Source organism: Medicago truncatula, chromosome 2 (genome assembly GCF_003473485.1).
Source record: "Medicago truncatula cultivar Jemalong A17 chromosome 2, MtrunA17r5.0-ANR, whole genome shotgun sequence".
NCBI lineage: Eukaryota > Viridiplantae > Streptophyta > Magnoliopsida > Fabales > Fabaceae > Medicago > Medicago truncatula.
In genome coordinates, this window is record NC_053043.1 from 36,068,223 (window position 1) to 36,093,323 (window position 25,101).

At 34.4% G+C, this 25,101-nt stretch overlaps 4 protein-coding genes and 1 long non-coding RNA gene across 5 annotated transcripts; 4 read left to right on the forward strand and 1 right to left on the reverse strand.

The window, feature by feature from the left end:
- Positions 1-663: 663 nt before the first annotated feature.
- LOC11406819 (pentatricopeptide repeat-containing protein At1g53600, mitochondrial) lies at positions 664-4,671 on the forward strand. The gene is made up of 3 exons (XM_024775854.2): positions 664-2,877; positions 3,377-3,577; positions 4,535-4,671. Exon 1 carries the CDS (start codon positions 709-711, stop codon positions 2,821-2,823), a length of 2,115 nt encoding a protein of 704 aa, XP_024631622.1. The 5' UTR covers positions 664-708; the 3' UTR covers positions 2,824-2,877; positions 3,377-3,577; positions 4,535-4,671.
- Positions 4,583-10,807, forward strand: LOC25487091 (disease resistance protein At4g27190). The gene is made up of 2 exons (XM_039830656.1): positions 4,583-4,719; positions 7,524-10,807. Exon 2 carries the CDS (start codon positions 7,541-7,543, stop codon positions 9,062-9,064), a length of 1,524 nt encoding a protein of 507 aa, XP_039686590.1. The 5' UTR covers positions 4,583-4,719; positions 7,524-7,540; the 3' UTR covers positions 9,065-10,807.
- Positions 10,808-12,107: 1,300 nt separating this feature from the next.
- LOC112419527 (uncharacterized) lies at positions 12,108-13,741 on the reverse strand. The gene is made up of 4 exons (XR_003009650.2): positions 13,435-13,741; positions 13,290-13,334; positions 13,128-13,178; positions 12,108-12,693 (listed from the first exon to the last, which is right to left on the reverse strand). It is a non-coding gene; the product is annotated as an uncharacterized lncRNA (long non-coding RNA).
- A 4,687-nt stretch (positions 13,742-18,428) lies between these two features.
- LOC120578392 (disease resistance protein At4g27190-like) lies at positions 18,429-19,758 on the forward strand. Its single transcript, XM_039831081.1, has 2 exons — positions 18,429-19,682; positions 19,732-19,758. The coding sequence occupies exons 1-2, from the start codon at positions 18,429-18,431 to the stop codon at positions 19,756-19,758; spliced, it is 1,281 nt and encodes a 426-aa protein (XP_039687015.1).
- LOC112419276 (uncharacterized) lies at positions 19,598-24,150 on the forward strand. Its single transcript, XM_039830657.1, has 6 exons — positions 19,598-21,191; positions 21,495-21,737; positions 21,858-22,580; positions 22,804-23,622; positions 23,723-23,795; positions 23,945-24,150. The coding sequence occupies exons 1-5, from the start codon at positions 19,836-19,838 to the stop codon at positions 23,738-23,740; spliced, it is 3,159 nt and encodes a 1,052-aa protein (XP_039686591.1). The 5' UTR covers positions 19,598-19,835; the 3' UTR covers positions 23,741-23,795; positions 23,945-24,150.
- Positions 24,151-25,101: the final 951 nt, after the last annotated feature.

A 25,101-nucleotide genomic window follows, 5' to 3' on the forward strand; every position in this document is an offset into this window, starting at 1 on the left:
CTCGAAGGAACACGCCAACATCGTGCACCGCGTCGCTTCCAGGCATGCCTCTGCACGCAGATCACTCTACATGTGTCCTCTAACCGTTCCCTAATTATACGCCGCAAAACCTAGAAACAGTTATCTTCACACTCTAACTCTTCCAAATTAGTACGGAAAAATCAAACGTGAGACCTTAAGAAGGTGCATACCCTAAGGTCTCAAACCAACACCATTAGACCAACTCAAGTGGATTGGATTCGTTGTATTATAATTGTTGCTTCTTGTTGTTCTCGGCGCATCTTATGCTTAGAATAGTTTATCTAATACATTTATTTTATTTTTTAAATTATCGCGATTTATTCATGACATCTTATATTTAGGGACAAAGTAGTATAAATTAATATTACTTTAAAGTTTTTAAAAGTCTACATGTTAAAGAGTCTCACATAAGATAAGATATGATATGAACATAAATTTATAAGTGCGTACAATATTCTATCAGGTTTTTGTCGGGTAGAGTTTATAAGTTTTAACAATCGAAGTTTGAGAACAAAATTGCTAAAGTTAAGTAGACAAAAAATATAAATTTTATCAAATAAAATAAGTAGTCTCATAAAAAATTGTTCTAGTCAAGTTTTTTTCATAGAAATTCTAGTCAAGGTTTTATAATAAATAGATAATTATATTGAATACTATTTTTTTTTCTTTTTCTAAGCCCCTAAAAATATGAAATTCCACTACGCCAGAAACATCCAGCAACGAATCATCAACCTTACTCAAAACCAAACCAACATTGCAAAAGGTAGCAAATTTATCACTGAATGCAACGTTAAGATTTCAGAAAATGGACGAAACGGTAACGTTAATGCAGCAGAAACAATCTTCAATAGAATGTCCCAAAAGAATATTGTCACTTGGACAGCCATGCTCACTGTCTATGCTCAAAATGGTCAAATCACAACTGCCCGCAAACTGTTCGATGAAATGCCTGAACGAACAACCGCTACTTATAATGCCATGATCTCCGGTTATATCCGTAATGGTTGTAATGTTACTAAAGCTTACGAGCTTTTTACCTCATTTCATGACCGAAATGAGGTGTCATATGCTGCTATGATCATGGGATTAGTTAAGGCAAGGAAGTTTGATTTGGCTGAGAAACTTTACCGTGAAGCTCCACATGAGTTTCGTGACCCGGTTTGTTCAAATGCTTTGATAAATGGGTATTTGAAAATAGGCGAAATGAATGAAGCTTTGAGGGTTTTTGAGAATGTGGGTGTGAGTAAGAGGGATGTGGTTTCGTGGAGTGCTGTGGTTGGTGGTTTGTGTAGAGATGGCAGGATTGATAATGCTAGGATGCTGTTTGATAGAATGCCGGAGAGAAATGTGGTTTCTTGGAGTGCGATGATTGATGGGTATATGGAGAAAGGTTTATTTGAAAATGGGTTTGGTTTGTTTTTAGATATGAGGAGGGAAGGTGTTGTGGAGGTTAATTCGACTACTATGACTATTATGATTAAAGGGTGTGGAAATTGTGGTCGGGTGAAAGAAGGAATTCAGATTCATGGATTGGTTTCAAGGTTGGGATTTGAGTTTGGTAGTGTTTTAAGTAATACCATTATTACTATGTATTCGTTATTTGGGTATACTGACATGGCAAAGAAAGTGTTTTCTGGTATGGGTAATAAAGATTTAGTTACTTGGAATTCTTTGATTTCTGGATATATTTATAACAATGAAGTGGATGCGGCTTATGAAGTTTTTGAAAGGATGCCGGAGAAGGATTTGATTTCTTGGACGGCCATGATCAGGGGGTTTGCAACGGATGGAAGAATTGGAAAAGCCGTTGAACTGTTTGATACGTTGAAAGAGAAAGATGATTTTGTTTGGACAGTTCTTATATCTGGTTTTGTGAGTAATGAGGAGTATGAGGAAGCTTTGCATTGGTTTGTTCGGATGAGCAGGGAACAATGCAGGCCTAATCCTTTAACTATTAGCAGTGTTCTTTCCGCTTCGGCTTCTCTGGTGGCACTGAATGAAGGGCTTCAGATTCATTCACATGTTCTGAAGATGAACCTGGAATATGATCTTTCAATACAAAATTCACTTATATCATTCTATGCCAAATGTGGAAACGTAACCGATGCTTACAAGATCTTCGTAGACGTTGTTGAACCGAATGTTGTCTCTTATAACTCAGTCATCAATGGTTTCGCACAAAATGGCTTTGGTGAAGAAGCTCTCAGTATGTATAAAAGAATGCAGAATGAAAGCCTTGAACCCAACCGTGTTACTTTCCTTGCTGTTCTTTCAGCCTGTACTCATGCAGGACTGATTGAAGAGGGATGGAATTTATTTAATACAATGAAATCTCGTTACGGAATTGAGCCAGAAGCTGATCATTACGCATGCATGGTTGATCTACTCGGCCGTGCTGGTTTGCTTGATGAAGCTATTCATTTTGTCCGTTCAATGCCATTAGAGCCGCATTCTGGTGTTTGGGGAGCTCTTCTTGCTGCAAGCTGTGCTCACCAACGAATTGACCTTGCCAAGCTTGCAGCTCAACATATTACCGAGCTTGAGCCTGCAAATGCGACTCCTTATGTGGTATTATCCAACACGTATTCTGCTTCTGGACAAAAGTTTGAAGGCGACTTAGTAAGGAAGACCAAAAATTTAAAAGGAATTAAAAAAAGTCCAGGTTGTAGTTGGATTACTATTAAAGATAAGGTTCATCTGTTTCTCGCAGGGGATCAATCACACGTGAATATTGAAGAGATAAAAGGCATAATATTGACTATAGATAAAGGGATGCAGTGGTTGTATTATTGTGAACACTGAATTGAAGTCTCATGGTGTTCTTTTTTACCCACAGTATTTATTAGTACTAACCCTGTAAGTAGTAGTAGTATCTTGTAAATTTCAGGCATTAAAAATTATTCTCTTCTACCCAGTACCTGCTATGGCACATGCTGAAAAAAATGGACTAGGATCAAATTTATTATTATGCAAGTATCTCTCTAATTCTAATGTAACTTATTTTGCTTATCTAGTTACCTGTTAATCTCGCCGGTTTGATTAAAATGGACAAAGGTTGCTGTTTTGATAATATTTTTTGTGAGATTCAAATATATGGCACCCTAAACTCATAACAAGAGGAAACTAACTTTCCATTCCCGAACATATATGATAACTTGAATTGACTTTTATAATTTTCATTATGTTTGCAAAAGTATGCATATATTGGTAATTGCATCGAAATTTCACACATTTAACTGTCTCAAACCTATAGAAACTGCTACTGTTTTAAAATCAAGATTCATTTATGTCATGGTCGTTTTGTGAATGTTATTTTTGGAGGCTAATAGATGGATGATGTGATGATTATATGCAGGTTCCCTTTGTAAAAGATAGTCCATGAAAATACTGCTAACATACCGTAATAGGCTTCAATTAATAGAAGTTGAGGAGAAGATACTAGATAGATCCTCAGCTGTTGGGCCTCTGATGCCATTGCCATATGAAAAATAGATCAGTTTACCCAAAAGAGTTGTAATGAATCCCACGTGATGTATAAGATCCAGTTGCAGCCAAGGTAAGTTCCTTGCTTCTCTTTACTCCTTCCTTATAAGATCAGATTAGATAATCATATATACTTCACTAGAAATTAACCATCTATTTTATACTCTATGTGTTACTGTTATGTGTCTTGACAACACAGGAAATATACAATTTGTATTCTTATGGAACAGATCAAGATAAAACATATAAAGACCTTGACACTCTATAAATGATGTTGTTAAAGTCACGTGTCTTAGAAAAGATGAATCGTAGAGCTGAAAACATAGAAGAAATGTATTTTTCTCATTTAGATTCGGCTCACTTAAGAGAATTTACGACCTAGAAATATCTTGTAAGTACAAAAGAAATATTTGTTCATGAAATAAAAGAAAGTTTTCATGCTAAAGTTAAAAAATTTGATGCAATGTGCTAATTTGAAATTTGAATTAGAAAACGGTAAAGGTTGTCCTTGGGGGCACCGGTGAAGACGTACTGCCGGATGATGACAATCATAACAGACCTCCTCCACTCCCCTCTTTATCTTCATCTTTAGTCATGCTTACCTGCTATAGTACGTCGAACAATCTTCCCTTTGCACTGCCTGGTACGTGATCCCGTGGCTAAAATGTATAGGTTTCATTACACGTTGATCATCTATTAATGGATTGAGGTTCTTATCTAAAACCTACTGCTGCTAACCCATAACGTGGTTAGGGATAAAACAGTACATATTTTGTTTTCTAGAAAACAACTTGTTATCACGGTTAAGACCATTAATTTTAGGCAATAAGTTATCGCAAATTTGGTGCAGTGTCACTTGCATTTATCAAATCATCCATTACAAATTTCTGATTAAAATTGATTTTGCGAAGTCTGATAGTAACTTGTAATCTTGCATGACGAGTTCTCTAATGTTAACATTTTAAGGTTGATTATAATAGTACTAGTTTAATGGGGTCCTAGTCTTTGTATTATTTTAATTGTTACACAGGAAACATCCAAGAAGCAAGAGCATTGACCAGAGGCTTACATCACATGTGGGTCTTGCCTAATAAAACAAAGAAGTGGAAAGAAGAGGAGTGCTTTATATTAAGTTAAAGAGAGTTTACAAGAATATATGAATCTGAGAGATAACTCTTTTTGGAGAATACAAAAAAGCGTGGAGCATATTTAGAGGTAATTTTCTTCCTTGTTTTGTTGTCTGTTTTTTCTCTCTTTTCTTTTGTTACAAATTATCAATGCTTTATCTTTTTCTTTTAAATTTTTTGTCTGTGCAGTCTAATTGTTTGTGACCACCCTTCTCCTGTAATTGTATAGACTATAGACCTTGGAATTGCATTCCACTAGAGAAAATATTATCTGGTACTGGGCTTAGACCCTCTTTTGTACCAAAAAATAAATAAATAAAATTTGTTACTTCCTGTTGCTAGTAAATGACATACTACCTGAAGCTAAAAATTTTAGATCTTCTTAGAAATCGTGGTTGGGCCGTACACAACCTCACAAAACCGGCTTGTGTGGTGATGATTATCCCCACTTATAAACACATGTTCATGCCATATTTTGTTCGACGTGAGACTCTTCAACAAATCTCTTGTTTCTTTAATAAGATTTTTGAGATGAGGAAACAAGCTAAATATTTCATACGCGCCTGTGGTAAACTCGCACACCACCGAGGCCTGTGCATAAGCCTGTCAAAAGTTAGGGGATACAAATTTGGGAATCCCATATTAGTGTCGAGGACCGGGGTTTCAGCGCAGTTGGCATGCTCGAGGCCGTCCGATCAAGATCGGACGGTCTAGATTTCAACCTTAGAATTTTCTATTAAAAAATAAAAAACTGTCTTAAAATATCAACTGTACGATCTTCATCCAATGGTTCCTAGAGGATGATTGCAGCCTTACTGCACCTATTCCGACTGCATTCAATCCAATTCCCACTGCAGGGATTGAGTCTTTGAATTTATGGAGGGAGCTGCCCTGTACCTTTCTTTCTATCTCTCTCCTATAACACACTATCTCCCATTTTATTTTCCTCTCTTTTTCAATTTTTGCTCAATAAAAAATGTCTAAAGTCATCAAAAGGTAGGGAATACGAAGTTAGAGAATCTCAATCCCTCATGTAGTGGTTCACACTCCAAATTTTTATCCAACCACGGGCCAAAACTAAAATGTTAGCCTATTGAAACTAAAAACATAATAGTATTATTAAATATAAAAGAAGATGAAGTTCAAATGAAAATGAATGCATTGGTTCAAATGGAAACCAAGCAAAATAACCAAAGCCTTGCCAAAATGACAGATTTTCAAGCTCAGGTAGAGACTCAAAGCGACAGGCAATAAAACTTCAGTGGGAGCACAGCTTACTTTTTTAGTAGTCATTTTTTAAAAGTTAATATGTGTGTATGGTATGGCTGTGGGGAGAATTGATTTTGATAGAATTGAGTTTGAGAGAATTAATTTTGGTTAAAAGTGAGTTGAATGTGAATTGATTTATGTTTGGTTACAGAAAAAAGTGAACGGCGTTTATTTAAAGTAACCCACGTTTTGAGCAGAAAAAAGTGGTGCCAAACACACACAATGTCTTAACTCAAAGCGATCGTCAACTAAATAGGGGTCGTATTAAATAGTGGAAGGACCGGTATCATGCACATAATGAATATTTTTCTTTGTTGGTAAAAACTAATATTTTCCTTATGAATTTAAAAGTTAATGTGTCAAACTGAACTTAAATGATCATTCTAAAAACTAAATGAGACACTTTTTTTTTTTTTGTGAAGACATACTATAAATGAGACACTATATGGTCTAATTAATATCTACAATAGCTTGGATAAAAAATTTGACTAAGCATCATCTATTTTATTAGTGTTGATCAAGTATCTCAGTATGCAACTGCAGAGACATCTCTTAATAATTGGTGATTCAGCTCTTAATTTCTGTGTTTCGTTTGTTTGCATAGATTGATACTTATTGTTGCTGCTTTAGGGTTTCTTCGTGTCACAGTTTTAATTAGGTCAAATATTATTAGTATTTCAGTTAGAAAGTTGTACTGATTTGTCACTTTTAATTTTAATCTGTTTTTTAGTCTCACAAACTTTGGGATTCTTTGTGGTTAGATATCAATATATAAGCTTGATCATGTATTCTAATCAAATCTAATGCGAAAACCTCTGTTGTTTTCTCCCTTCATATTTTCTGATCATTTCAATAAATTTTCCATGCAAAATTTTATGGAAAGCTAGCTCGTCCTTGATTATTTATCCCTGTTCTGTGACATGGCCTTGCTTATTGTTGCTCCATTGCATAGTTGAATAGCTACAGCCACCGTCTAATCCACGGTAGACAAGGGTGGAGCCACCAAGGTAGCCTGCTGGTAATACACCTCAACATACTCTAATAAAAGGAACAAATAGTGTATCATTCTAACTTAGTCCTTTAACTTATTTTTCACTTTGGTTCTTATAACTTTTGCTTAGCTCTCCAATACACTCCAAACATATTCTATAGGACTGTGAATTTCTAATGAGGGACTAGTATTGAGACATTGTGATTATTTATTGAATTCCTTTATGGCATTGGTATGCTTGCTCATTATAATATTTTTAAAAATATCGACATGGTGAGATACAATTGAATGTATGTGTAAAAAATAGTTTATAGTTACAATGAATACAAATTAAATTCAACAAGCCTGAATTTTTATTTCAATTGAGAAGTTTCTGAATTCTTAAAAGATAATTTAAATTGGACTTGAATACTGAGTACTGCATTACTTGATAAACACATGTTAGTTTTTATTTCAGCGGCATTAAGACACCCATTATTCTATTCCAAAAGATTATAACTACAAATAACATCAATTTATATAAGAAAAGATGGAATGTCGAGTGAACCCCAGAAATAGTTGAGAGAAATTCACAGCTATCTTTCAAGTTTGTTATTTATTGATTGAATCCCATGTTTCATTTCAACTGACAGATAGCAAAGGGGTGGCCATGGATGTTATTATTTCAATTGCTGCTAAAATTGCTGAAATTATGGTTGCACCTATTGGACGTCAATTTCGTTACATACTCTACTACAAGGACTACCTTAAAAAGATGAAAACTGATGTCCAGAAGTTGGAGGGAATTAAAAACAGTGTGCAACACACTGTTGATGAGGCTAGAAGGAACGGAGAAGAGATTGAAAATGTTGTCCAAAATTGGATGAGCAAAGTGGACAACACTTTTGCGGAGGCAAATAAACTAATTGACAATGAAGACCTTGCAATAGGTCAACGTTCTATGCGAAACTTTCCCAATCTGCGCACAAGGCATCAGCTGAGCAAGAAGATTAAAAAGATGATACAAAAGATTTCTGAAGTCATAGTAGAAGGAAAATTTGACAGAATATCTTACCGTGCTTCTTTGCAAGTAACAATCACACCATTCGGTAGAGGTTATGAGGCCCTGCACTCAAGAACATCAATGCTGAATGAGATTATGCTTGCATTGAAGGATCCTAACATCTTCATTATTGGTGTGTATGGGATGGGTGGAGTGGGGAAAACGACATTAGTGAAAGAATTAGCTTGGCAAGCTGAGAATGATGAGTCATTTAGTGCTGTAGTTATGGCTACTATAACTGGTTCTCCAGATGTGATAGAAATTCAAGGCCAAATTGCTGATGCCTTGGATCTGAAATTTAACAAGGAGACCAAAGAAGGAAGAGCAAGAGAATTGCGTGAAAGGATAACCAAGGAGAAGAGTATTCTTGTTGTGCTGGATGACATTTGGAGGAGACTTGAATCGACAGAACTGGGGGTTCCATTTGGTAATGATCATAAAGGATGTAAGGTGGTGGTGACATCTAGAGATATGAATTTGTTGAGCTGTGAGTTTGGTACTCAGAGAGAATTTAGACTTGAAGTTTTAAATGAGGAGGATAGTTGGCAATTGTTTAAGAAAATGGCAGGTGATGTTGTTCAAGATTTCAATATAAAACCAATTGTAGTAAAAGTGGCCAGACGTTGTGCTGGATTTCCGCTTTTGATTGTTACTGTGGCAAAGGCTTTTAGGAAGAAAAAAATCTTTGATTGGAAAAGCACATTAAATGAGTTAGAGAGATTTGATCAAGAAGGGCTGCATAAGAAAATATATTCTGCTTTGGAATTGAGTTATAATTGCCTAGAAAGTGATGAGCTAAAGTTTTCTTTGATGGCGTCCTTGTCTATTGAGAATCAAGCGGTGATTGATAAGTTGCAAGTGGTATGCGAGTTTCCAGAAGTTTTCCCTGATGAAATTCTTGATGTGCCGCCAGAGAGGGAAGTAGAATTTTCTATTGATCTTATTCCGGGTACGAAGCCTATTTCTATGGCACCTTACCATATGTCAGCTTCCGAATTAGCTGAGTTGAAAAAACAGTTAGAAGATTTGCTTGATAAAAAATTTGTAAGACCGAGTGTATTGCCTTGGGGAGCACCGGTGTTATTGGTTAAGAAGAAAGATGGTAGCATGAGGTTATGTATAGATTGCTAACAGTTAAATAAAGTGACAATAAAGAATAAGTATCCACTTCCGAGGATCGACGATTTGATGGATCCGTTAGTGGGTGCGCGTGTGTTCAGTAAAATGGACTTAAGATTAGGCTATCACCAGATTAAAGTGAAAGATGAGGATATTCAGAAGACGACCTTTAGGACACGTTACGGACATTACGAATATTCTGTGATGCCTTTCAGTGTTACTAATGCGCCAGGAGTGTTTATGAAATATATGAATCGTATTTTTCATACTTATCTGGATCGTTTTGTTGTCGTGTTTATAGATGATATTTTGATATACTCCAAGTCCGAGGAGGAACATGTCGAGCATTTGAGAATTGTTTTGCAAGTGCTGCAAGAGAAGAAGTTATATGCCAAGTTATCGATGTGCGAATTCTGGTTGAACGAAGTGAGTTTTCTCGGTCATATTATTTCTGGTAGTGATATTGTTGTGGATCCATCTAAGGTTGATGCAGTATCGCAATGGGAGACTTCGAAGTCGGTTACCAAAGTTAGGAGCTTTTTGGGTTTCGCAGGTTATTACGGAAGGTTTATTGAACGATTTTCCAAGTTAGCACTTCCGTTAACTCAGTTGACTTGTAAAGGTAGAACTTTTGCATGGGATGTTCAGTGCGAAAACAATTTTAATGAACTAAAGCAACGTTTGACGACGGCTCCGATTTTAATACTACCAAAATCTGGTGAACCATTTGTTGTATATTGTGATGCGTCTAAGTTGGGTTTAGGTGGTGTGCTTATGCAGAATAATAAGGTAGTAGCTTATGCATTGAGGTAGTTGAGGATTCATGAACGTGATTATCCTACTCATGATCTTGAGTTAGCTGCAGTGGTTTTTGTACTTAAAATTTGGAGACATTATTTGTATGGTTCTAGATTTGAAGTGTTCAACGATCATAAAATTTTGAAGTATTTATTTGACCAGAAAGAATTAAATATGAGGCAGCGAAGGTGGCTTGAATTGCTAAAGGATTATGATTTCGGGTTAAATTACCATCCGAGTAAGGCTAATGTTGTTGCAGATGTTTTAAGTAGGAAAACATTACATGTCTGCTATGATGGTTAGAGAGTTGGAGTTGCTTGAACAGTTCAGAGACTTGAGTTTGGTTTGTGAAGTGTCGCCACAGAGTGTGAAATTGGGGATGTTGAAGATCAACAACGAATTTTTGGATAGTATCAAAGAGGCTCAGAAGGTGGATGTGAAGTTGGTAGATTTAATGTTTGGGAATAATCAGACTGAAGATGGTGATTTTAAAGTTGATGATCAAGGAGTGTTGCAGTTTCGGGATAGAATATGAAAAAGATGATTCTAGAAGAAAGTCATAGAAGTAATGTGAATTTTTAATATAAAGTTTCAATCTAATAGCTATGAATCACGGAAACCGGACACGATACTGACAAACATGTTGACAACAATGATAATTTGAGAAAATGGCATTATGATGCTGTTACTTACACTGAACACGCTCGTCGCAAGACAGTGACTGCTATGGATGTGGTTTATGCGCTCAAGAGGCAAGGAAGGACCCTTTATGGTTTTGGGTGTTAGGTTAGGGTATTGTCATGTTAATTAGTAGTAAGAAAAGTGAATTAGTAGTAAAATTAGTAATTAATTAGTAGTAAGAAAAGTGAATTAGTAATTAGTCGTAATAACTTCATGAATCTTTTAGTATTGTATCACTTTTCTAACTCTTGGCAATATATAATTGTTTCTGAATTATTGTTCCTTTCGTCTTTGTTTATTTATTTAAATCTCGGTTTCAATACTATTATTTTGTTTGTTGAAGGATGCTTCAATACTACTTAACTAACTGGTCGGTTCTAAATTTGTGTCTTAACTACTATTGAATTTGAAATATCCAAGTGTAACAAAGATTTAAGCGATCTGCTTCAATACTGGTTATGTAAGAAGGTCCTTTTTAATCAAGTGATTTAGCATAGAAATACACAAGATTAATCACTAAACACATTTACAGAATCAAGTGATTTAGCATATAAATACAATCTTTCTGCCATGGTCTACCGTCTGCTATTTACGTTTGGCAGTGATGTCAATTGTAGTGAAATTTGCTGAATGTTGATTCTAAGACCTGAGGGTGAACTCACTGATTTTGTAAAATGTTGCAGTGATGGATATTCGTGACTTTCCAACCTCTGAAACATCAGAGCATGGGATCACTCCCTCTCGGGCACGCAAGAAAAGCTCAGAAGCATGGGATCATTTTATAGTTGTTTTAGAGGAGGAAAAGAGAGCAAAATGTATTTACTGTTCTAAGGAGATAAAGTTTAACGGTGGAACGAGTTCAATGAGAAGTCATTGGTTGAAACACCAATAGGAAGATAGGAACAAGAAGCAGAAATTGGGTTATCCTTGTCTTTGCTTGCTATATATGTTGTTTTACTCCTGTATAAATTATAGGATTTGCTTGTGACATGGAATGAGTCCAACTATTGCAAAACAAATTCCAGAATTTGACACTGCCAATGATGTTAAGAATCTTGGTTTAGGATGGATGATTGCATTTCTATTTGTTGTTAGCTTTCTTGGTGGATGATTGCATCACAATTCACAAGATTTATTTAGTTTTTTGGATGATTGTAACTATTATTGGTGTATAATGATTGAGTTAGCTGTGTTTTTTTGGATGATTGTTACTATTATTGGTGTACAATGATTAGATTGATTTTGCCGTGACTTACAAAACTTATGGAAAACTAGTTTTAAAACCAGTTTGATTCTTTTTGAAGTAGATATATGTTATTGAATGAAATTTAGAATTTGCAAAAAAAAAATGGAAAACTAGTTTTTTTTGGAAACTGGATTAAAACCGGATTTTGAATAAAAAAACTGGTTTAAAACCGGTTTGAATAAAAAAACCTGGTTTTTCTTTCAAACCGGTTCCGAACCATATCCAAACTGGTTGTAATTAAAAACCAGTTTTTAGTGAAGTGGTTTCAGGAACAAAACCAAAACCAATATTTAGTTTTGGTTTTAACTTTTCACACCCCTAGGTCTAACACATGTCGGTCACCGGGCATGCCTTCAATTCAAAGGCAACAATAACATTGTAAAATTGGGATTTCAATTAGCTTTGTAAGAAGTAGAAATAAAAGTTATTTGTGAAAAATATTGTTGTGTTCTCAAAAATCAGAACATTGAAACCTGCAATGAAACAGTACTTATGAAATACGGAAAGTTTGCTTCTAGTTTAGAGCAAAAACATGAAAAAACAGCTCAAAACAACTTTTCACATGCCTTAGTTACTGATGAGAATCTTAAGCAACAAATTATGTCCTCACTAGATGCAGCTATCTATCAGAATAAACAAAAGAACTAGTTACAAAAAGAACAAATCAGCACGCTGTAACAGCAAAAATACCACAAACAGCAGCTATAGGAGATAAGCTAGCAAGCCACACAAGGAAACAGCCCCTCCTTGTATCAGCGAAAGAAGGGGACACCACAGGTGAAGAAAAATCAAATTCACGACAGAGATAAACCGCACAGCTACTAGGACAAACCGCACAAACAACACAGTCCACGATAGAGATAACAAAAACCACTAGAAAAATCAAATTCCCCATCTCTGGCTCTTCTTTCCTCATCTACAAAGACAGCTAATTGGATTCCACCGCCACTCATAGTACAAGCATGCCGGTATACGATAAACAACTTATTTCCAGCTTATAGCACAAAAGCTTGTATGTGTAAAAATAAACTTGTTTTTGTATATGTTATAAGCTGTTTATGTGAGCTAAGCTTGGACCACTTTTGAAATTTTTTTATGAAAAATGTCATAAGTTCTCCCTTACAATCTCACAAAGTTTATGTCAATAAAAAAACTTAAATAAGTAAATCTAAAATGGCTCAAGTTTCTCTTCATTCATGCCAAGTACATATTCCAACATTTCAATCCACGATACAAATCATTTTACTATAATAAACAAATAGCATGAAATATCAAAATTCACCAACCTTGTACTCTAAAAAACTAATAATCAAAAGAAAACAAATTACATGAGAAAGGAGAAAGCTTTACCAAAACCAAAAATCGACAAAGGAAAAAGCGAGAAAGCTGTTAATCGAACCCCTAATATCAAAATCCAACCGATTAAGTCATAAGTAAGAGTAATAATCATGGTTATTAAAAAAATTATAGAAAAATAGTTATTTATAAATACTAAAATCATGTCTCACTAACCAAGTGTAGACTTCACATCTTCAAATCGTGAGGGACAAAAAGCACCTATAACAAATACAACAGCGTGTGACTCCCAGATTGAGCGAAGACCAAGCTGATAAGCAGGGAAATTAAATTAACATCTTATTATAGAGAGAAAGCTTACAATAGATTGTGTGTATGGCGAATCAAATTGGTGCGGCGAATTCGAACTGATTGAGAAAGCTTACAACAGAGGATGGTAACAAACTAATTTGGGGATTAGGGTTTAGGGAAGAAAGATGCGATTAAGTTTTCTGAAGAAAGCCATGACTTTGGGGAAGAAAGATGAAACTGATTTTGGGGTTTTTTGATGGGATGAAAGATTGAAAGAAGGAGTGGGGTGTTCTGGCACGGCTTGTGAAAGTGGAGTGAAATTTTTGGAGAAAAAAAAGTGTGGGAATGAAATGTGTATTACGCGCCTTCTATTTCTTTTTTTCAGCATGTCAAAGTTATCCACGGTCAAAACAATACCGTGAGAGTTATAGTGTGGCAAGTGGACCCTTCTATCATTTTTTTGTTGTTATCCACGCCTAAGGAAAAATCGTGGCAATTTTAGTGTGGCCAATAGCCGTTTTTTTGGCAGTGGTTTTGCAATGTCTATAAACAAAAGTCAAGGGCAATCGCTTGAGTAAGTTGGCATCTATTTTCCACAATCGGTGTTCTCGCATGGTTAGCTATATGTTGCAATATCACGTGTTACATCAAGAGATGGTTTGAAGATATTATTAATGGATGACAATGGGGATTGTATCAACACCACTTCATTCCTATTGGGTAAAATAGGCATATTAGATAAATATATTGTCCCTAACTAGAGCTGTCAAAATGGGCCGGCCCTCGCGGGCTTCGGGCTTTAGCGGGCCGGGCCAAAAAACCCGGTTGACAAAACGGGCTTGAAATATACTACCCGAGCCCGGCCCTACACGGGCCGCGGGCTAAACGGGCCGGCTCGTATTAAAAATTATATATATTTTTTATTTTAAAAAAGTACTATAAAACACTGCTATAATTTTTTTATAAATAATATTTTTAATATGTTTAAATAATGTCTAGCACAAAAGTAAATTGTAATCATTTTCGTACAAACGTCATAAACTAAAACGACGAGGAAAATGATTTTAAATAAATTAGATATGTTATGGTTATAGATATTTATATATTCGATCATTAAAACTATAAATAACGAAATGAATAAATATAATTTTATATTACATTTATATTTGGGTTAATTCATTGAATTTTCACTTTTGTTTTTTACTTTGATAATCAACTAAGTAAATAATTATTTGAAAAATATATATAATTTATAGATTTTTTTTTTGTTATGCGGGCTACCCGCGGCCCATTCGGGCTAACCCTAATGGGTACCGGGCTTTTAAGGGCTGGGCTAAAAAGCCCTATTAAAATTCGGGCTTAATATTTTAGGCCCAAGCCCTATATTTATTCAGACTAAACGGGCCGACCCGTTTTGACAGCTCTATCCCTAACACATCTTACTTGTTGTTTGAATTGAATGATGTATGCAAGTCAAAATTATTTTACGTCAAGGACATTAAGACTTTTGACCTTAAATCTATCAACTAGAAACCCTATGAGGATCAAACTTAAATCCTAAATTGATCTTTCGAGTTTATTGGTTTTATCTAGTAAGCCTATTTTCACGTCAACATCAACTTTTAAACTACTATTTTTTTGTTTATATTTCATTTCAAATTGAGAACAAAATTAATTGCAAAATTTAGGAAAATCCATTGAACACAAGTTATACTAAACCGACAGTTTTAAGTTTACAATGATACCAAAACCAATTGAGAGCATGATTAGCGGATTAGTTAAGTTGTTAATTTGCTCAAATGCATGTACTTTAAGTTTTCAATGATACCTTATTTAAAAAAAAAGTTTACAATGCAATGATACCAAGACCAATTGAGTAAAAAGTTTCATGCGCAATTAGTGATATTTTTTATTTTTTTAATAATTAAGACCACTTTAAGTTTAAAAAAGAACGGCCCAATTTTAATTTTAATTTTTTACTTTTGATGATAAAAAGGTGGAAATTATACTAATTAAACAGCCAATCCAATTCCAAATGCGGTTAAAGATAATGCATCTCTTGAAAAAAGTATTATCTATTATAAAACTAGGAAAATTGGTTGAGACAAGTTATACCAATGATTCCTAAAAAGAAGAAGTTATACCAAAGAGACACTTTTAAGTTTATTAATTACAATGATACCAAAGCTAATTAGGCAAATTTCTTGCAAGATACAAATAATGTATCCCTAAACCCCTAAGTACACACAAATACAACCTGCATTTACATCTGATACCGAAGAAGAAAACGAAGAACTGAGTATTTGAAATCTGAATCTCAAGCATATTTAAAGGTAATTTAATTTCTTCATTTCGTTGCGTTTCTTTGAGTTATATAATTAGAACATATTTATCCAATCATATGTAAGACAAATATCCATCATGTAAATCTTTGCTAACTAAATTAATATGAATATCCTCCAACGTTCTAAAATATAACGTGACTTTGATCATAAATCAACTACACATAAAAATTCCATAAAAATCAACGTTCTAAAATAACGAATCTCCTGTTTTATCTCGCATCTTAATTTTTATCAAACATAAAGAAATCAACAACACAAACAAAAATTTAGGTTTTTCCTCAATCTTGACCAAAATGTTTCTTCAAAACCAAAACTTTGACACTTATAATTTTTCAACGTTTCTAAGAAATTTTTTCCTTAGTTTCCTTTGTGTTTACATTATTTTCTGTACTTCACGTAAATCACAAACACATCTAACATTTCTTTTTTAATTTTTTGAATTAAAGCAACTAGGTTGCTTGCATAACAACGATTTTTGCAAAAATTATTTAAGTCATGACAATTTAGGGCACACACCCACTCTTAATATCTTCACTAAAGACTGATATTTTTTAGGGTCCCACACTTCATACATTAATACCACAACCACAAAAATTAGGATATTTTTCTCGTTAATCAATAGATGTTTTCTTCAATCCTGTAGCCCTAGACAAATCAGCAAATTAGGGTTAGGCAATTTTTTCTCATTTCAACACTTTGGTAAGTTTTCCTAAAAAAATAAACACTTTAGTAAATCTATACCATATATAAGGAGAATGCATGTGTTTTATCAGTCTGTTTCCTTTCATACTTTATTTAAACAATTTTATTTATGTTATATAATATTATTTAAATTATTAATTAAAAAAACTAAATCTCATTAAAACAAGAATGGGAAAAGCCATTTCGGCTGATTTTTTCTTTCCATATTTATCCCTTCATTTAAACCATTATATCATTGAATTTTGCTAATTACACCACAAATATTCCTGGTTACACCCTACAATGACAAAATTACCCTTAAATAAAATTTAATTTTCAAATTTACCCATTCACCCAAAAAACTTACGTCTCTTCCTTCTTTCCTCTTCCAAAACACAATTTAAGTAAGTCATGTAAACTGAGTTTTTTTAGTGTACATACTTAAACTCAGTTTAACTAGGTCATGTAAACTTAGTTTAAGTAGTCAAGTAAACTTAGTTTGATATGATAATAAACTTTTAAGTAATGTTTGGTGTAACCAGAAATAGATGGGGTGTGAATAGAAAAACTCTTTATCATTTTTATTTAAATTATTAATTAAAAAATTATTTAAATCCCATTAAAATACTAATAATCTACAAAAGGAGAAGCACGATGAGAAACCTTATTTTGACCTTATATAAACAAAAAAAAAATTTGTGTTTTGATCTAGCAATTTTTATTTCAACTTTACCCTTCATTTAATAATTTTTACAATTTTAGCATTCTTTGTCAATAAAAGCGGAAAGAGGGGCACGATAGTGCCGTTCTTGACGCTATAGATATATGTAATGGGGATAAGAGTTTTTTTACTGGCTTTTTTATTATCCCAGTCATACCCTTAAACAAATTTTTTTATACTAATGTTTATTATTGGTTTCATTAAGAAATTAAAAATTTATGTTATATTTGCTATATTGTTAGTGCCATTGAAAAATATAAATATGGTTTGTTAAGTTGGCTTTTTTTTTTTGACAAAAAGGTTTGTTAATTTGGTTATAATTTAAAAGTCACAAACATCTATATTTATACTTTTAACTAAAATTTCGTAAAAAGTATTGTTTATAACCCACCCATGATTTAGAACCCAAACTAACAACAACTTTAACTAAGCCATGGGCAGCTCTTTGTTCTTGGTTCTACCAACAAAAGCAACACTAACATTAGGAAGTATGTAAAGAAAATGAATACAATCAGATATAATCAAGTCCAAATCTGCAACTTTCATCTTCGCTTGCAAGCATTTAACATTAGATTTCGAGTCTGTTTCAATGACAACAAGTCCAGGGTGGTTGGAGGAGATTAACCAATTAAGGCACCATCTTAGAGAAAGAGTGGTTGCTCTTTTTATACGAGAAGAATCCCAACTACAGACTTAGAACAAGAACCTAAATTCTTTCTCTTGCAATATTGAGAAAAAACTTAAATGATGTTGATTGATGTGATCAAATTATCTTTGTTTTAATTTTTCTAATTTAATGTGAGTATGTCTAAAAATTGTTTAATTTATGTTGTGATTATAGAAGACTTACACTTAATAAACTAATCCATAAATATGAATATTATTTTAGTTTTCATTTCAGTGATATAAAACACTCATTAGCAAATTTGACCTAATTGTATTCATTGTTTTAAATCAACTAACAGCTAACAAATAAGAGATGGCAATAGAATTTTTTATTTTAATTTTTTTTTCTAAAGCTGCTGAATTTTCTAAATTTTTAATGATTTTTTGAAGTATGAAAATTGGTAATGTTTATTTGAGTTTTTCTAAATTGAACACAGACACATTTTTATGCCACACGATGGTGTTTCTCTTCTCTTTTTCTTCTTCCACCAATCATTTAATATTGTCTTCATTTCTATGCTTTCATTTTTCTCTGTTTATTCATGTGCTGTTATAAAGTGGTAAAATATTTCTCGTAAATTAGAATCTAACTCTCTATTTCAATAGAAAAAATTCTATAAACTCAAATTGGTAGCTAGCAAAGGGGTGACCATGGATGTTGTCATGGGAGTTATTATTAACTTTGCTACTAAGACTGCTGAATTTACGGTTAAAGCTATTGGTCGTCAATTTGATTACAAGGGCAACCTTACCAAGATGACAACTGATGTCCAACATTTGGAGGGAATAAAAGACATTTTGCAACACAATGTTGATGAGGCCAGAAGGAACGGAGAAGAGATTGAAAATATTGTCCAGAATTGGTTGAACACAGTGGACAACACTGTTGCGGAGGCAAATGAACTTATTGACAGTGAAGGCCATGCAAAAGCTCAATGTTCTATGAGACATTTTCCCAATTTGTGCACAAGGCACCAGCTAAGTAGGAAGATGATAAAGATGATGCAAACGATTTCTGAAATCGTAGCAGAAGGAAGTTTTGATAAAATTTCTTACCGCGCTGCTTCTCAAATCACAGTTACGCCGTTCGGTAGAGGTTATGAGGCCCTTGAATCCAGAACATCAATGTTGAATGAGATTATACTGGCATTGAAGGATCCTAGCATCTTCATTGTTGGGGTGTATGGAATGGGTGGTGTGGGGAAGACAACACTGATGAAAGAGTTATCTTGGAAAGCGAAGAATGATGGGTCATTTGGTACTATTGTTATGGCTACTATAACAAGTTTACCAAATCTTCAAACAATTCGATGCCAAATTGCTGAAGCCTTGGATTTCAAGTTTACTAAGAAGACAGAAGACGGAATGGCAAGAGAATTACGTGATAGGATAACCAAGGAGAAGCGTATTCTTGTTATTTTGGATGACATTTGGGGGAGACTTGATTTGACAGAACTAGGGGTTCCTTTTGGTAATGATCATGAAGGATGCAAATTGGTGGTGACATCCAGAGATCTTAATGTGTTGATTTGTGAGATGCGCACTCAAAAAGAATTTAGACTTGAAGTTTTACTTGAGGAGGATAGCTGGAAATTGTTTGAGAAGATGGCAGGTGATGTTGTTCACGAATTCAATATAAAACCAATTGCGATCCAGGTTGCCAAATGTTGTGCTGGTTTGCCCCTTTTGATAGTCACTACGGCAAAGGCTTTGAGGAAAAAACAAGTCTCTAATTGGAAGGATTCCTTAAATGAATTACAGAGATTTGATCAAGAAGGGTTGCATAAGAAAGTTTACTCTACTCTGGAATTGAGTTTTAATTGTTTAGAGAGTGAAGAACTGAAGTTGCTATTCTTATTAATTGGTTCCTTTGGACTGGATTACCGCTACACTGGACCAATTTTTGTATGTTATTGGGGGTTGGGCTTATTTAGACATTCTCACAAATTGGCAGATGCAAGAATCAGATTCAACAGATTAATAAATGACCTTAAGGCATCTTCATTGTTACTTGAGTCTGAATTTGATCGGGTTAGAATTCATGATTATGTAAGAGATATGGCTAAATCAATTGCATGTAGGACTCGACCAACCTATGGGGTGAAAAGGTACACTAAAGTAAATGAATGGCCTGGGATGGATGAGCTTCGAAAATGCCATCAGATCATCCTTACTTGGTCTTATATTTACAAGCTTCCTGAGAAGCTGGTGTGTCCAAAGTTGGAGCTACTTCAACTTGAAAATATAGGTGATAATTTGGAAGTCCCCGATGACTTCTTCTCTGGGATGATAGAGCTAAAGGTCGTTAGTTTATATGGAATGATGTTTGCCCCTTCTCTACCATCATCTCTCCTTCTCTTGACAAAAATCCGAACATTGAATTTGGCTGGATGTGTGTTAGAAGACATATCAATAGTGGCAGAGCTGAAGAGTTTAGAGATTCTCAGCCTTGAAAGATCAGATATTACAGAACTCCCTAATGAAATAAGACAACTAACTAATCTTCGAATGCTGAACTTAGCCAATTGCTCTAGACTGAGATTCATTCCTGCAAATCTTATTTCAAGTCTAACTTGCTTGGAAGAGTTGTACTTGGGGAATTGTTTTATCGAGTGGGATGTCAAGGGAAGCAACGATCAAAGCAAAAATGCAAGTCTAGAAGAGCTAAGGAGTTTGTCTCATCTAACCGCTTTGGACATAATGACTCAAGATGCTTCAGTTTGGCCTAGGGACTTGCTAGTCTTTGAAAAGCTTGAAAGATACAACATATTTATTGGTGATATGTGGAAATGGTCTTTGGACTGGTCGGGAAATGCATCTGAACCTGCCAGGATACTTAAGCTCAACGACAGTAGGGGTTCAAGCATTCTTTTGGATCGTGGATTTAACTCCTTGTTGAATTCAGCCGAGGACATGTGTCTTGCCAAAATACATTGTGTTAGAAATGTTCTTTATGAGCTGAATAGGGGAGGCTTTCCGCAATTAAAACATTTGCGCCTTCAAGACAGCACTGAACTTCAGTACATCATTAATTCAACGGGGTGGGTTAATCCCTATCCTGCTTTACTCAACTTAGAGACTTTGGCTCTTCAAAATCTGTTTAATCTGGAAAAAATATGCCATGGGCCAATTCCAATTCAATCTTTTGTCAAACTAAAATCTTTTGAAGTCAAAGGTTGTGACAAATTGAAGAATCTGTTGCGGTATTCCCTTGTTAGAGACCTTCCTCAACTTCGTGAAATAAAAATTGCTGATTGCCAAATGATTACAGAAATCATATCTGAGGTGGATAAAGAAATTGACAAGATTATATTCCCTGAGTTGTGTTCTCTTGAACTTGAAAGTTTGCCTCGTCTCGTTAGTTTATGTGCGCCATTGACGCAGTGCATACATGTGCCACTAATTGATCAAAAGGTAAAAACATGTTTAGCGCTTAAACTTTTTAATTAATCATAGGATTCTTCCAATACCTTTATTTTCCCGGGGAGGGGGATGGAGTCCCTCTAATAAAAAAATATGATACTCTTATCATTCTATGTATTATTGTTCAATCAACAATATGGTATTTTTTTTTCTCTCTTATACCTTCAAGTTCCATTATGTACCTCATTAGATATTCACAGTGAACTATCTTTTCATCTCAATGATTGTTTGTATTTTTCTCAACATAAATTAATAGGAAAAATAAGATCTTCATGAGGATATTTTTGTTAATAGGTTGTGATGCCCCACCTTGAACTATTGAAGCTGTCTAAGATCAACTGTGAGAAATTGTGGGATGACAAACTTCTGAGTCATTCTCGCATGCAAAACTTGAAGAGTTTGACAATAGACAAATGTGGTAGCATGAGATACGCATTCTCATCCTCAGTTGCTAGAGAACTTGTAAACCTGAAATCTCTTAAGATTAGTAATTGCAAAATGTTGGAGGACATATTTGTCTCCAACTCTAATGACGAGGTAGGCATTAATTTCATTGTCTCCAACTCTGCAACCATTAACTATTGTTTTATTTGCTTTTAGTTCTGCTGCTTGTGCAATTAACTGTTAAAAGATCTAAGCATGTTACTCTAATTGTAGGATCTACTTCCAGTGTTAGAGACATTTGAAATCTCCCACATGGAACACTTGAAGTCAGTATGGCACAATCAACTAGCCCCAAATTCCTTCTGCAAATTGAAGCAACTGAAAATTCAATTCTGCAATAAATTATCAAATATAGTTCCATCTAATGTTCTTGATAAATTACAGAAGCTGGAGACAATGACTGTAACAGATTGTCCTAATCTAGAAGTTGTATTCGAAACACAAGGTCTAAAAGCAGATGGTGGTAGACAGATAAGGCTGGATATGCAATTGAAAACTCTCACTTTGAAGAATTTACCGATGTTGAAACACATATGGAGTGGGAATCCTAATGAAAGCTTCAAGTTTCAAAACATCTGCCTATTGCAAGTTATTGAATGTAAAACCCTTAATCATGTCCTTCCCCTCTCTATGGCTAAAGAGCTTCAGCATCTCCAAGAAATTTATATTGAAGAATGTGGCATAGAGTTTATTGCAGCACATGATGAATTGGCTGACACATTCCCAATACTTATTTTCCCAGAATTAACATCTTTGAGTTTACGAGATTTGTCACAACTTCGAAGCTTCTCTCATGGATTACATACCTTGGATTGTCCGGTTTTAAGACATGTGGATGTGCTTCATTGTGACAAGCTTGTTCTATTCAAGCCAAAGTCTCTAAATTACCAAGAAATTGTTCCAGTTGATACAGTACCCCTTCTCTCAATCGAAAAGGTGCATTCTACATCTCAATACTCTGCCAATAAATGGCAGAAATACTTATACACACCAAAAAATTCATTTTTAATAGATAAGTGGCGTGCTACTTGTTATTTTCTCATTGAAAAAGGGAGCAAAATGAGAGTGTTAGTTTTATTCCATGTTTTCTTAAAGTTTATATGATTATTATTCTCTTCAGATAGCTATTAACTTGAATCTGATTACTTGTATTTCATAGTTTGTCCCCAACACAAGGGAGCTTATTCTGAACAGAAAGGATGTCACCATGTTATGCAATGGTCAACTTAATGATGAGCTTATCTACAGAGTAACAGATCTTCGCCTGCGATGTTTCCATGAAGAGGCTGACAAATTTCCATCTGGTTTCCTCCAAAAGTTTATCAATCTCATAAAGCTTAAGGTGACATGTAGTTCTTTCACATACATTTTCTCGAGTGGAAGCGAATGCGCTGGACATTCTGAAACAACTATGAAGTTGAGAAATTTAGTACTTGTTCAGTTAGATAACCTCGAGTTTATATGTGAAGAGAAATCTGAGGTGCAATCAGTTATTCAAAATATTGAAACTTTGAGTGTAACTAGATGTTCTAGGCTGAAGAACATCGTTCCATCCTCGGCTTTGTTTGAGAATTTAGAGCAGTTGGATGTGGTAAAATGTGGTGGACTGGAATATATTATGAAATCATCAACAATTACCAATTTACCAAAACTTCGAAAATTATGCATAGATTTTTGTGAAAAGATAGAAGTAATCGTTGCAAGTGATGATGAGAATGATGCTTCTGAGTTATCATTTATGAAATTGGGGTATCTGCGATTGAATAACTTACCAAGGCTAAGAAGTTTTTGTAAAGGAAGACATGACTTCAAATTTCCACTATTGAGGACGTTATTTGTAATAAACTGTCCCATGATGGAAACTTTCTCAAATGGTATGTTGAACGCACCAAGGCTCTTAGAAGTACGTGTAACACCGCAAGATGATCGTTGGAATGGTGACCTTAACACTACTATAAAAAAAATTGCAGTGAAAAGGGTAATGCAGACAAAATTGATTATATCCAATTATGTCTCATCTTTTATGGCTTCCATTCTCACATTGATGTTGCCTTTTTATTTTCTTTATGAATATACAGAACTCTATGGATGATTAGGTTTGTCCTCAAAGTTTAATGGAGGGTCAACTAGATAATTCGTTGCAATCACCTGGTAATTCAGAATCACCACATTGTGAACTTTTTCCCTTATTATTTTTTCATTATATTTCATGTTCTTCAAAATTTTGTTTTAGTTTCATTGACATACATTAATCTTTTTCTTTCTTGTTTTGATGATTGTTTCTTATCTTCATTTCCTAGGTTGTATCTTCATGTTTCCCAATCAAAGCTAGTCGGCTAATCTCGAATGGCACTAAGCATTTACCACCATCATGATGTATCAGTTAATTTAATGACTTTTCTATGATAACGACTTCTGTCGCTTGTTCTCTGTTGTTTACAAAACTAATCTCTACTAAACTTTCCTCTCTCAGTTAATCAATTAATATTCCTTGTTTTCATTTAAAGGCATCTTGATCGTTGCACTGCATTCAAGTGTTTCTTTTAGGGGAACCAGGATTGATTTGTAAGAGACTTCTGAAAAAAGAAATTAAAATGATGGCTAAACTCTTCATCCAATTCTACTCTTAAAAAATTGAATCCAATATGAAAATTGTAATATAACAATTAGAAAGTGTTGCAAAGAAAATAAACTTAAGATCAAGAGGAATTCTTGTTTTGTTACAAGCATTTGAGCACACTATATATATCTAGACACGCACAGACGCAAAAATAAATTTTATTTAATTGTTGAAAGCCTCATTCTGGGGTTTGGGGGGCTCTTCTTGCTGCAAGCAGTGCTCACCTACGTCCTGACCTTTCCAAGCTTGCAGCTCAACATATTATGGAGCTGGAGCCTGCAAATGCGACTCCTTATGTGGTATTATCCAACATGTATTCTGCTTCTGGACAAAAGATTGAGGGTGACCTAGTAAGAAAGACCAAGAATTTAAAAGGAATAAAAAAAAGTCCTGGTTGTAGTTGGATTACTATCAAAGAGAAGGTTCATCTGTTTCTTGCAGCGGATCAATCACACATGAATATTGAAGAGATAAAAACCATAATATTGACTATAGATAAAGGGATGCAGTGGTTGTATTATTGTGAACACTGAATTGAAGTCTCTTTGTGTTCTTTCTTAACTACTGTATTTATTAGTACTAACCTTGTAAGTAGTATTACTATCTAGGAGATTTCAGGCATAAAATCTGTCTCTTCTACAGTTCTACGTAGTACCTGATACGGCAGATACTGAAAAAATGGACTAAGATTAGATTCTTTTTTATCCAAGAATCTCTCTAATTCGAATGTAATTTATTTGGACTTTCTAGTTACCTGTTAATGTTATCATCATACTAGTGGATAGGCGTGAACCTCAATTACGACCTGATGCAGCTGCTATGATGACTTCGGTTTAA